This window comes from Podarcis melisellensis, assembly GCF_964234715.1.
Source record: "Podarcis melisellensis genome assembly, chromosome: 13".
Classification (NCBI taxonomy): Eukaryota; Metazoa; Chordata; class Lepidosauria; order Squamata; family Lacertidae; genus Podarcis; species Podarcis melisellensis.
The window spans coordinates 45,379,215-45,391,762 of record NC_138545.1 but is presented as its reverse complement, the minus strand read 5'-3'; the positions used below and the strand labels follow the sequence as shown (position 1 = coordinate 45,391,762).

At 46.8% G+C, this 12,548-nt stretch overlaps 1 protein-coding gene across 1 annotated transcript; it reads left to right on the top strand.

The window, feature by feature from the left end:
- The first annotated feature begins 4,013 nt into the window (after positions 1-4,013).
- VPS25 (vacuolar protein sorting 25 homolog) lies at positions 4,014-11,213 on the top strand. Its single transcript, XM_081884483.1, has 6 exons — positions 4,014-4,162; positions 6,228-6,373; positions 7,659-7,712; positions 8,528-8,616; positions 9,954-10,029; positions 10,645-11,213. Exons 1-6 carry the CDS (start codon positions 4,113-4,115, stop codon positions 10,755-10,757), a joined length of 528 nt encoding a protein of 175 aa, XP_081740609.1. The 5' UTR covers positions 4,014-4,112; the 3' UTR covers positions 10,758-11,213.
- Positions 11,214-12,548: the final 1,335 nt, after the last annotated feature.

The following is a 12,548-nucleotide window of genomic DNA, read 5'->3' as shown; positions in this document are numbered from 1 at the left end:
GCCTAGGCAGCCCTGCAGGAGTTCCCGGCAGGGCTCCCCACACTGCGGATAGCAGCCTGCCGCCGGGCGTGCGGGGCACCCTGAAGCAGAGCGCCCCTCGCACCGGGCAGACATCGGCCAGCCCCACAAGCTTGGGGGACAGCAGGGAGGCACAGCCCCGCCATCCCGCTGTTCCTTGACCTGGTTCGGTTTCCCAGACCTGCTTTTGGGGGGGAAATAAAGGGGGGAAATGTCCTTTATTTTCCCCCCCAAAAGCTTGGTGCGTCCTATGGGTCGGAGCGTCCTATGGGACGAAAAATACAGTATCCCCTCTCCTAAAACACATTTAAAACAGTTTCAGATGTTACTCATCCAAAGGCCTAGATGAAGAGGACCGTTTTTGCCTGGCGCCTAAAAGTGTTATAATGAAGGTACCAGGCGAACCTTTCTGGGGATAGCACAAACAAGGAGCCACTGCAGAAAAGGTGCCTTATTGCATTGCCACCCTCTGAACGTCTCATGGAAGAGCCACATGAAGAAGAGCCTCAGGTGATGATCTCAGGGTCCAGGTAGGTTCCTATGGAGAGAGGCAGTCCTGGAGGTACAGTGGTACCTCAGGTTAAGAACTTAATTCATTCTAGAGGTCCGTTCTTAATGTGAAACTGTTCTTAACCTGAGGTACCACTTTAGCTAATGGGGACTCCCGCTGCTGCCACGCCGCCAGAGCACAATTTCTGTTCTCATCCTGAGGCAAAGTTCTTAACCCGAGGTAATATTTCTGTCATAACAGAGTCTGTAACTTGAAGCGTCTGTAACCTGAAGGGTCTGTAACCCGAGGTACCACTGTATTGCACTCCTGGGCCATTTACAGTGGTACCTCACAAGACGAATGCCTCGTAAGACGAAAAACTCGCAAGACGAAAGAGTTTTTCATTTTTTGAGCTGCTTCGCAAGACGAATTTCCCTATGGGCTTGGTTCGCAAGATGAAAACGTCTTGCAAGTTTGTTTCCTTTTTCTTAAAACCGTTAATACCCAGGGAATCCGTGCTTCGCAAGACGAAAAATTCGCAAGACGAAAGAACTCGCAGAACGAATTAATTGCGTCTTGCGAGGTACCACTGTATAGGTCAAAAGCAGCACTTTGCATTAGGCCTTGAAACTAAGTGGCATCATTTTTTGGAGAGGTGAGGCACTGCTGATGGTAAGGAGGAAACAAGCAACCGAAGCAGCCTCTTCAGAAAGACAGGAGAGCTTTTGACTTTTGTAAACGGTTGTAAATAATTTGCTTGTGCTTTTATTTTAAAAAGAAAAGAAAAAAAAGCCTATGGGTGTGTTGGATGTTATCTAAACCAGTCGCTACTTGAGGCTCTGTGCACTGGCAGCCTCTGAATTAATTGCTTCGAGAAATTGCTCGTTTCCTTCCAGAACAAGCTGTCCTCAGCGCTGGCACTGGAAAAAACTATTTAATTGCTGGATTGAAATACAGCTTCCTCATTCTTTTAAAAATAATAATAGCAGTCATAGTAGTAGCAGTAACTGATTATGAGCACTATTTTCACGGATTGTAAATGCATGCGGACTGTTTTTTAATTTTATATACAGTGGTACTTAATTCGTTCCGGAGGTCCGTTCTTAACCTGAAACTGTTCTTAACCTGAAGCACCACTTTTAGCTAATGGGGTCTCCTGCTGCCGCTGCACCACCAGAACATGATTTCTGTTCACATTCTGAAGCAAAGTTCTTAACCTGAGGTACTATTTCTGGGTTAGCGGAGTCTGTAACCTGAAGCATATGTAACCTGAAGCGTATGTAACCCAAGGTACCACTGTATATAAAATCCTTTTTATTGTGGACTGCCTGGTCAGATGGGTGGGGTATAAATAAATAATGGGTGGGCTATAAATTTATAGTTCAAAGTGGGAAAAATAAATACAGTAAATGGACAAAAGTACAGAGATTCACAAAATGTTTAGGGGATATATGTACCCATGTACCCCCAGAAAAAGCACTGGGGGGGGGAGGTGTATGTATAGATACAGTATAGGAAAAAGCCTCTTGATATGTGTGTGTGTGTGTGTGTGTGTGTGTGTATAAAACTAACTTAAAAAGCCTCTTGATTTTATGTGTGTGTGTTTTGTGTATGTATTGATTGTGTGTCAGCATGTACACACACACACACATATATACATACACATACATATTATATATATATATATATATATATATGCAGGTTTTGGTGTCCTCGGGTGTCTTCCCGTGTAAAAGTTGGGGTGTCTAGGCGACGTTTCGACGAGGTCTCACTCGTCATCTTCAGGCTGGTGCTTTCGGCTTCTTGTTACTGGAACAGAGCAGGATCTCAGTGTTTGAGTTCCTATAAATACTGTTGAGGGGGTGTGGTGTATAGCCTCCAATGTTCTGGGCAGAGAGGAAGTTCCCAGGCTAGTGTGCCTTTTCTTCTTTTGTTCCTTAATTACTTGAGGGATATCCTGAGTGATTTCTTGAGTGATATCCTGAGTACCACTTAGGTGGGTCATTAGGTGTGGATTAGTTGCTAAAGTCTTTGTGTCTTGACCTCTTGAACTTTGTGAAGAGTTTTTCTGAGAAGATGGCTGTACTGCACTTAGTTGTGCTCTGGCTTGGCTTCGTGTATAGGGGCGAGCTGTGGTTTTGTGGCTTGTGTCAGCCAGATCTGTGTAGGGATTGCAGGGGGGTGCAGCATCCGGAGGTGCCTCCATGGTTTGGCTACTGGATGGTGTCTGTAATTTATCTGTGGAGAGGGTCTGGGTTTGGGTCTGGTGTGGTTGATTGGTGATGGCGTTCTGTGTGCCTCTGGATCTGGTGTCAGTTTTTGTGGGGAGGGCTAATTTCCAGATGTCTGGCAAGCGGGATGTGTCGTCACGCTTGTTCATGGAACATCACCACAAGAGAATAATCATGGAAGCCATCGAGATAGAGAAACACCCTCACAACATGAACAAGCGTGACGACACATCCCGCTTGCCAGACATCTGGAAATTAGCCCTCCCCACAAAAACTGACACCAGATCCAGAGGCACACAGAACGCCATCACCAATCAACCACACCAGACCCAAACCCAGACCCTCTCCACAGATAAATTACAGACACCATCCAGTAGCCAAACCATGGAGGCACCTCCGGATGCTGCACCCCCCTGCAATCCCTACACAGATCTGGCTGACACAGGCCACAAAACCACAGCTCGCCCCTATACACGAAGCCAAGCCAGAGCACAACTAAGTGCAGTACAGCCATCTTCTCAGAAAAACTCTTCACAAAGTTCAAGAGGTCAAGACACAAAGACTTTAGCAACTAATCCACACCTAATGACCCACCTAAGTGGTACTCAGGATATCACTCAAGAAATCACTCAGGATATCCCTCAAGTAATTAAGGAACAAAAGAAGAAAAGGCACACTAGCCTGGGAACTTCCTCTCTGCCCAGAACATTGGAGGCTATACACCACACCCCCTCAACAGTATTTATAGGAACTCAAACACTGAGATCCTGCTCTGTTCCAGTAACAAGAAGCCGAAAGCACCAGCCTGAAGATGACGAGTGAGACCTCGTCGAAACGTCGCCTAGACACCCCAACTTTTACACGGGAAGACACCCGAGGACACCAAAACCTGCATTCCTGTACCCGTGAAAATCTACGAAAGCATATATATATATATATATATATATATACACACATACATATATACATACACTACACACACACATATTATATATATATGTACACACACACATATATATACACGCGCACACAGAAAGAGAGAGAGAGAAACTATCAAGAGGCTTTTTAATTTTTTACGAAATATATAAGTAAATAACAACAATAAAAGCACAATATTTAAACCACGCGGATAGCGACAATAACAAGAGCAAAATACGAGCGGCTCCCGCAGCCCGCCAACACTCGGCAGCGGAAGAGGGCGCGCGGCTCTCTCTCGCGGGCCGCGTAGCTCTATGAGCGCGCGAGGCGGGGAACTTGGCCCAGGCTTCTGCCCGGAACCTTCGTGTGGCGCTTGCGGGGCGCGGGGGGAGCCTCTTCGGGACGGACCGAGAGTTGGCGCTGGGAGACGGAAGCGCTGCTCCGCCCCAGAGGCGATGATGAGTTTCGAGTGGCCCTGGCAGTACAGTTTCCCGCCCTTCTTCACGTGAGTCCCCCGGCGCCCCTCCTGACCCCTCCTCGAGGCCGCCAGCCCCCTTAGTCCGTGGGGAGGGGGGAGCGCACCCTCTAAAGCAGCCCGTCGGAACACGGAACCGCAGAGTTGGAAGGGGACCCCCAGGGTCATCTAGTCCAACCCCCTGGAATGCAGGAGCTTCAGCTGGGCACGAGTCGTGTAGGATCTAGTTGCGGGTTGGGCTAGATGACCCTCGGGGTCCCCTTCTGTGAGTCTAAGGCCCACAGCTGCTCCTGCTGCTCAGGGCGCCCCGTTTGGTGCTTGGCGGCTTTTTGTTTTCGTTTCCCAGAAAGCACCGGACAGGTGATGCCCCTTGACACCCAAATACAACATAGATGTTTAAATAATAATAATAATAATAATAATAATAATTTATTATTTATACCCTACCCATCTGGCTGGGCCTCCCCAGCCACTCTGGGCGGCTTCCATAGAAACCAAAAATACAGTAAAATATCACACGTTAAAAACTTCCCTGAACGGGGCTGCCTTAAGATGTCTTCTGAATGTCAGGTAGTTGTTTATCGCTTTGACATCTGCTGGAAGGGCGTTCCACAGGGCGGGCGCCACTACCGAGAAGGCCCTCTGCCTGGTTCCCTGTAGCTTGGCTTCTCGCAAAGAGGGAACCGCCAGAAGGCCCTCGGCACTGGACCTCAGTGTCCGGGCAGAATGATGGGGGTGGAGACGCTCCTTCAGGTATACTGGACCGAGGACGTTTAGGGCTTTAAAGGTCAGCACCAACACTTTGAATTGTGCTCGGAAACGTACTCGGAATGTTGTATTGAACCTTGTTTTTTAAGTTGCATTCCAATCAGCTTGTTTTTATTATTGGTTGTTAGCCGCCCTGAGCTAACAACCAATAATAATAATTATTATTATTATTATTATTATTATTATTATTAAGGTGGTTGCCTGGCCCAAAGGGAAGCAGGCCCAAAACCATTGTTTTTTTCATTCTTGCCAGGCCTTGCTGCTCTTAATTGTTGATAATAATAATAATAATAATACAGTGGTACCTCTGGATGCAAACGGGATCTGTTCCGGAGCCCGTTCCCATCCTGAGCAGAACGTAACCCGCGTCTGGACATGCGTGGGTCGTGATTCACCGCTTCTGCACATGTGCATGACATCATTTTGAGTGTCTGCACATGCACGAGGGGCGAAACCCAGAAGTAACCTGTTCTGTTACTTCGGGGTCACCATGGAACACAACCTGAAAATTTTCAACTATTTTAACCCAAGGTATGACTGTAATAAAATATTGTTTATACCCCACCCATCTGGCTGGGTTTCCCCAGCCACTCTGGGCGGCTCTCCACAGAATATTAAAAACACGATAAAACATCAAACCTTAAAAACTTCCCTAAACAGGGCTGCCTTCAGATGTCTTCTAAAAGTCAGATAGTTGTTTATTTCCTTGAAATCTGACAGGAGGGCATTCCATAGGGAGGGTGCCACCACCGAGAAGGCCCTCTGCCAGGTTCCCTGTAACCTCACTTCTTGCAAGAAGGGAATCGCCAGAAGCTGGACCTCAGTGTCCAGGCTGAACAATGGGGGTGGAGCATAGCTGTCAGCTTTCCCCCTTTTTTAAGGGAAATTCTCTTATTCCGAATAGGATTCCTCGCAAGAAAAGGGAAAAGTTGACAGCCATGGGGTGGAGAGGCTCCTTTAGGTATACTGGACCGTTTAGGCCTTTAAAGGTCAGTACAAACGATTTGAATTGTGCTCAGAAATGTACTGGGAGCCAATGGAGGTCTTTCAGGACCGGTGTTATATGGTCTTGGCAGCCATTGTCCCTATTTTTCATGTGAGGCACATCTGTTGGCCAGCTCAGGGGGAAAAGCAGCGGTCGCTTCAGCCAAGGGGCTCTGAGCTCTCCTGAGTCACGCGGCTGGGCCCAGAACATCATCATCATCACCACCACCAGGGTTTTCTGACAGGAGATGGGAAGTTTCTAATTCTTGATTCTGTTTTGGAAGTAGCTTAGCTGGATTTCTGAAATGGACTGAGCTATAGCTGTCCCTGTGATTGCGTTTAGGTTGCAGCCCAATGTGGACACGAGGCAGAAGCAGCTGACGGCTTGGTGTTCCTTAGTGCTTTCCTACTGCCGCCTCAACAAGCTCTACACCATGACTGTCGCAGAGGCGCAGGAGAGCCCACTGTTCAACAACTGGAAACTGCAGCGTATCCTTCCTTCCCCCCCCCCCCCCAAGCCTGTGGCTGCCTTACCTACCCTGGTGAGCAGGCAAAGGAATTTTGCTGTTTCTTTAGATGAACGTGCTGGCTGCTGTCATGGAAGAACAGTTCACAGTTCAGGCTTGGAAGCAGTTCAGGCTTGCAGCAATTGTTCGTTGGGTTGCTGCACAAGTGCAGAACAAGGAAAAGCACACAGAATGACTTTGCATTTTTAAACAAATGCTTTTTTTCTAGGTCAGCAGCTCTGTCCTCATCTTGGCCAGAACAACATGTGAGTTCTCTTTTAGCCTTTTTAGTTTTGCTGAGCAGAAGATAAGTTTTTGCTTCCCAAACTTTTTTTTTAAACTCATTTTTCTTTGAAATGTCATCCCTCTGTATTGCAGTCTGGGTCATTCTTGAGCAGATGTCCTCAAAATATTAGTTGCCCTGTTGGATCTATTAAAAACAGAGGGACTTAGATGACAGTAGCTGACATTTCCTGGTGGGCAAATTGTATCAGAATACATTTCAGTTACACAGAATCTCTCTTCTTGAGTTCTGCGAATTGAACTTTCTGCCCAACCCTGCCACTTTAGTTCATTAAAAAGGACAATGCAACTATTTTACTCTTACTATAAAATAGGTGGTTGTTTTTCTGCAGTGACCTACTTTTGTGCTTTTGTTGATGATGGGTTTTCTTACTCGGCACAGTATTAGGAAGCCAATTTTGCAATGTAAATTCAAGGTAGAATCAAACTTCTCCATAGTTTTCGTCCCCTGCAACATGGAACCTAATTACTTGAAACGTCTCAAGCTATTTGTTCTGCAGGTGCCTGCTTTCTGCACATGTTTGGGGTTGCCTTAGTGGATCTGTTGAGAGGTTGGTGGATGGTCCTGCCCTTCAAGCAAAGGGTTGAGTTAATGTCATTTTAACCCCTTCCAGTTCAGTGACCAAATTCTGAGTTGGGTTGGTTGCATGCTTGGTTTGATGGGCAAGTTACCATATCTGCTGCGTTACTGCAGCAAAGAGAAGAGCCATCTCCTTGAGAAACTAGAATGCTTTACCTTTTTGCTCCAAGCACAGTCATTGAATTTAATAAACACGACTAACTGTGGTTCATTAATTTCATTGGATCTGCTCTGAGTAAAAAAGCCCTGAATTCTGAGACCAAGACCTTTCAGGTTCCTTTAGTTGTCCTAAGTTGAGTTTGTCCTACTTTATATTATTTTCTCGACTTCTGTATACCCTTTTCCTATCCTGTGCCAAGTGACTGTTTCCTTAACTGTGAAACAGGAAAGCTCCCGTTGGAATCCATCATTGTGGTGTTAGAAGAACTCAGGAAAAAAGGTGGGTTCTGGTTTGTGCTGATTTTGAGTTAACTTTGCATTTACTGTTTTATCCAGTTCTCATTTTAAAATGCCAGGCAGGGTCTTAACAGCTGGCATGGAAAACAAAAGCATCTTCCTTATACAAATAAAGGTGGGTCAGGAAATGAAACTTCTCTGCCCATAAGACAGTTTGAACTTCCTTCTTTATCCCAATTGGGGATAAAGAAAGCAACCAGCCATCACTGAGAACAGGGATAAAATGATGTGATTTTGAAATGGTAACAGAAGTTTCGAGAACTCCAGATTAGCCTGCTTCTGAAATCTTGAGATGTGTGAGCTTTTCAGCTGAATATAAAAATGGGTATACAATCATCAGGAGACATTTTAAGTCAATATTCTGAAATGAATAAAAAATGCTCCCCCCCCCCCCCAAGATAGAAATTTCCTGAAATCAGAAAGTCTGTGGTGTTTAACTTTTAAAGATACGCTTCAAGCTGAAATTTCTGGTGGGATCTTTCTCTGTTTGGTGGCAGGATGGGGGGAAACTGCCACTGTGTATAATGCTGTGCAAAATGGTTATACGGGTAGAAAGAAGATCATGAAACTTGAGGGTCATGTAAATCCCTAATCCCAAACATGTTTATTTGGCAGCAATTCTCATCAATTTCAGTGAGATTCACTTCCAAGTAAGCGTGACTAAAATCACAGCATTAATGTTTTTTTGCACAGGCTCATCTAAGAAGTAATCGACTTCTTACACAGGAGAGATTCGGTGTCTGTTGTCTTAGGTACAAGTGGGCCCTGATATTATGTGAGTGTTCTGCTTCATTCCAGGGAATCTTGAATGGCTTGACAAAAACAAATCTAGCTTTCTGATCATGTGGCGGCGTCCGGAAGAATGGGGCAAGCTCATCTATCAGTGGGTAAGAGCAGGTTTTGGACTGTGTAACCCATATTGGTTAATGGTGCTCCTGAAAGCCATTGGTTAAGGTCATGGAGGTACTGTATGCTTGAATCCGCTCCTTCCTCCCTTCCCCCGCTCTGAAGTTTCACCAGGCATTCTGCCCAGCCCCCAGAGTGTTAAGGGCTAGAAAGTTGCTGTTATTTTTCCCAGTGAAAACTGAGATTCTAGGGACATTTTTCCCCTTGCCTGATACGCAGTCATGGAAGCACAAATTCCCACCAGCCCAAGCAGATTGCCTGCGTTGAGTCTTGATGAACGGCTTTGGAGAGCTTGAAAAGTAAGAAAAAGGCTTCCAGAGATGCAGTCTTTGAGAAGCAAATTAACCACGGCATCTGTTTGGTTTTGCTTTTTTATTGTTTTCCAATAATAATATCTCATTTCTTCATGGGCCGCTGGTCTGTTTCCGAGCACAGTTTTTAAAATGCTGCTGTTTTTATCTTTGAAGCCACGCACGCATTGGGAACTAAAAACATGTCATCTCTTGCGTGAACCTGCCTGTCTCTGAAGGTTGCGCAAATGGTGTTTGGAGAGAGGCCTTCTCATTGCAGGCAACCCGCAACTCAAATGTTCTCCTCGAGGAGGCTTGCCTGGCGTCTATTCTAATGTATTTTCAGTGCCCAATGTCGAAGGCCTTCTGATACATTGCTCAAACTGTGTGTGTTTGTTTTTTCCCTTCTCCTGTTATTTTTGTTGCTGTGCTTTGGTGCTCTATGTAATGGTTCTAGGGGTTGCTCGTGCGTAAGTTGCCGCCACTCTTAGCTAGGTTGCCTGGTTAAACCTTTTCTGTCTGGACAGCCCTTCAGTTCGTGGCTGTTTCAGTCGCTAGCAGAATCCGTCAGTGGGCATTTCTTGAACTTCTTCCAGCAAAGAAGTTCTTTGACACCAAGTCTACGCCTACTTTCCCTGCGCAGAAGTCTTCTGCGCAGGGTGGGTGTGGGCAGCGGAGGACCCGTGCTCTCCCCGCTGGTCTCCGGCGAGGAGTCCTGGAGCCCCCTCGCCGATTCCCCCATCTGCCCCCCTTTATCCCTGGTGTTACGCTGATTTCCTTCCCCAGCCGATGAGCTCCCTCTCTCCCTGCTGGGCCCTTCTCCAGCATCGCTTGGGAGGCTTGCCTCCACCTCTGGCTCCGATGTCAGTTCCCTGACACTCTACTACTGATTTTTTTCCCTTTTACGAAAAGCTGTGGTTAACATTTTTATTCGTTTTTATTGACTTATTGGTCTGAGACTGGAAAACTGATAAATGCAGGTCAGAGTTTTAACATTCTCTTCCCCCCCCTCCCTCTTGTGTTCCCAGGTGTCAAAGAATGGGTTGACCAACTCAGTTTTCACCTTGTATGAGCTGTCCAATGGCGATGACACAGAGAATGAAGGTAGCTTTGCTTGCACCTGGCGGAATTTTGCATTGTAGTGTAGAAACGGGCAACTCAAATGATCAAGTGGTTGGAGCAACTCCTGTAGGAGGAGAATCTACAACCTTTGGGTTTTTCTAGTTTAGAAAAAATAAATGGTGAGCAAGGCTGCATTATGCACAGTGTGGATAAAAAGAGTAAAACATTTGTTTCTCAAAATACAGTGGTACCTCGGGTTAAGTACTTAATTCGTTCTGGAGGTCCGTACTCAACCTGAAACTGTTCTTAACCTGAAGCACCACTTTAGCTAATGGGGCCTCCTGCTGCTGCCGTGCCGCCGGAGTACAAGTTCTATTCTCATCCTGAAGCAAAGTTCTTAACCTGAAGCACTATTTCTGGGTTAGCGGAGTCTGTAACCTGAAGCGTCTGTAACCTGAAGCGTATGTAACCCAAGGTACCACTGTACTAGAACCCAGGTTCATCCAGTGACAGACAGAAGGAAGTATTTCTTGAACCAGTGCATGGTTACACTGTGGAACTCTCTACCACCAGATGTAGCGATTGCTGCTTATCTTGTGGAAGCTTTTGTGTGTGGTTGCCAAATCCCTCAACCGAGGCTGTTTCCTCCTCTCCTAGAGTTCCATGGCTTGGAAGAATCCATGCTTCTCCGCGCACTGCAAGCTCTGCAACAGGAACACAAGGCTGAAATCATCACCCTGGATGACGGGCGGGGTGTCAAGTTCTTCTAACCAACCTTCTCCTCTGGCTTTCCGGTCTGACTGGGCAAAAGTGTTTTTTGGGTTGAAGGGCTTCTCTGTGCTCTGGTTTCCTTGCGTCAAAGGCCAAAACGGCAACGTGTTGTCTTGGCGGCTCGGCGCCCGGCTCCGGGTTCCTTCCCCTCTCCTGCTTCTGTCCCTTTTGAGGGGTTGTGGTGTTCTGAAGATGCTCTGAATAGATTTGTAGAGGACCAGAGCGTTGGCGGGGTGCAGCTGACACGAAGCAGGCGTGGGATCTTTGGGTTTGGCCTCCCCAGTGCAGGGCACACCACGGACCCTGCCGCTTGCAGCTGTGAGCCACAAAGTTGGGATCAAAAACCTAGTAGTCTCCCTCCAGCAGGGCAGGAGGCCATGCAGACTGGGCTATCCACAGCAGGATAAGACATTGAGGACTTTAGGCAAAATTAAACCACACTATTTACAAGACTAGTCCTGCGTGCTTGTGTCTCTGTATGCATGTGTTGTTCCCCTGGGGTAGTTCATGTCTTTATTCTCTCCCCACCCCGTGACTCGCATCACCTCTTTTCATTTTTTAGCCTCACACCAGCCTCCTTGGTGCATTTGAGCACTTCCCTCTCTCTAAAGAGCCGGAGCAATATTGCCCTCCTGGCAACGTGAAACTGCGTCTGCCTTACGTCTCCCCTGTTTCTAATCCATCACAAGGATTAGAGGGGCTGCAAGACATTACCCAGGAGTCAGCAAGCCATCTTGTTATCCAGACTAGTTTCATCATCCAAAACGGTAAGGTGTGTCTTCTCAGATTGCTGGCCAGCAACACCTTGAGAGTGATATGATATGACACTTGTGAGAATTTCAAAAAAAAAACTTTTTTTGTCTTTCTCGGTCATGTTTTATCAATCCCAAGAATTCAGAGAAACAATAACTGTAAAGACTTTCCAGCAATTCTGCTAAAGGCTTGGGGCTTGGCTGCCAAATATGTACTGAAGAGCCTTCAAAGTAATATAACTTTGCTAGCAAATTTGCTGTGGCTGGGTTGGGGGGGGAGCAGATTTAAGAAGTTTTCAGAGTCTGTGTTCCACTTCGGCTTCTCGTTCTCCTTCCCGAGTGTGTGACTGGCCAGCAGGCAGCCATTCGCATATATGGACCAGAAGTTTAGGGTCACACTTGATTCCACTGGAGTGGGGCCAACTTTGCCTTCCGCTCCAACAACCTGAGAAAGCGCAGTCTCAGGAACGAAGGAGATCATCTTTCCCCCATCTGAACGAGGTCACCGATTGCAGCCCCGCGCAACTTGGAACCTTTTGAATTCCAGAAACTCGGAACCTTTTTAGTTCAGGGGAGAAAGAAAACGAGCTGTATCTCAGATGTGGAATAATACCTTTCCTAGATATTGCTGTTTGTTGGGGAGAGGTTTGGCTCCTCGCCCAGTGGGGTACCCCTTTACATTTCTTGCCATTCAGTTCCGTGGAGAATAAAATAAAAGTACATCAGTGAGCAGCCAGCAGCCAGTACAGTGGAGCCTTGGTTCCCGAACGGCTTAGTTATCGAGCAAATCGGCTCCTGAACGCCACAAACCCGGAAGTAAGTGTTCTGGTTTGCGAATGTTTTTCGGAAGTCGAACGTCCGACACGGCTTCAGCTTGAGTGCAGGAAGCTCCTGCAGCCAATTGGAAGCTGCGCCTTGGTTTTCGAACAGTTCCAGGAGTCGAACGGACTCGCAGAACGGATTAAGTTCGGGAACCAAGGTACCACTGTATCAGGTATCTCTACCTGGTGGCAGAAAGGTAAGAGTGACTGACACTTG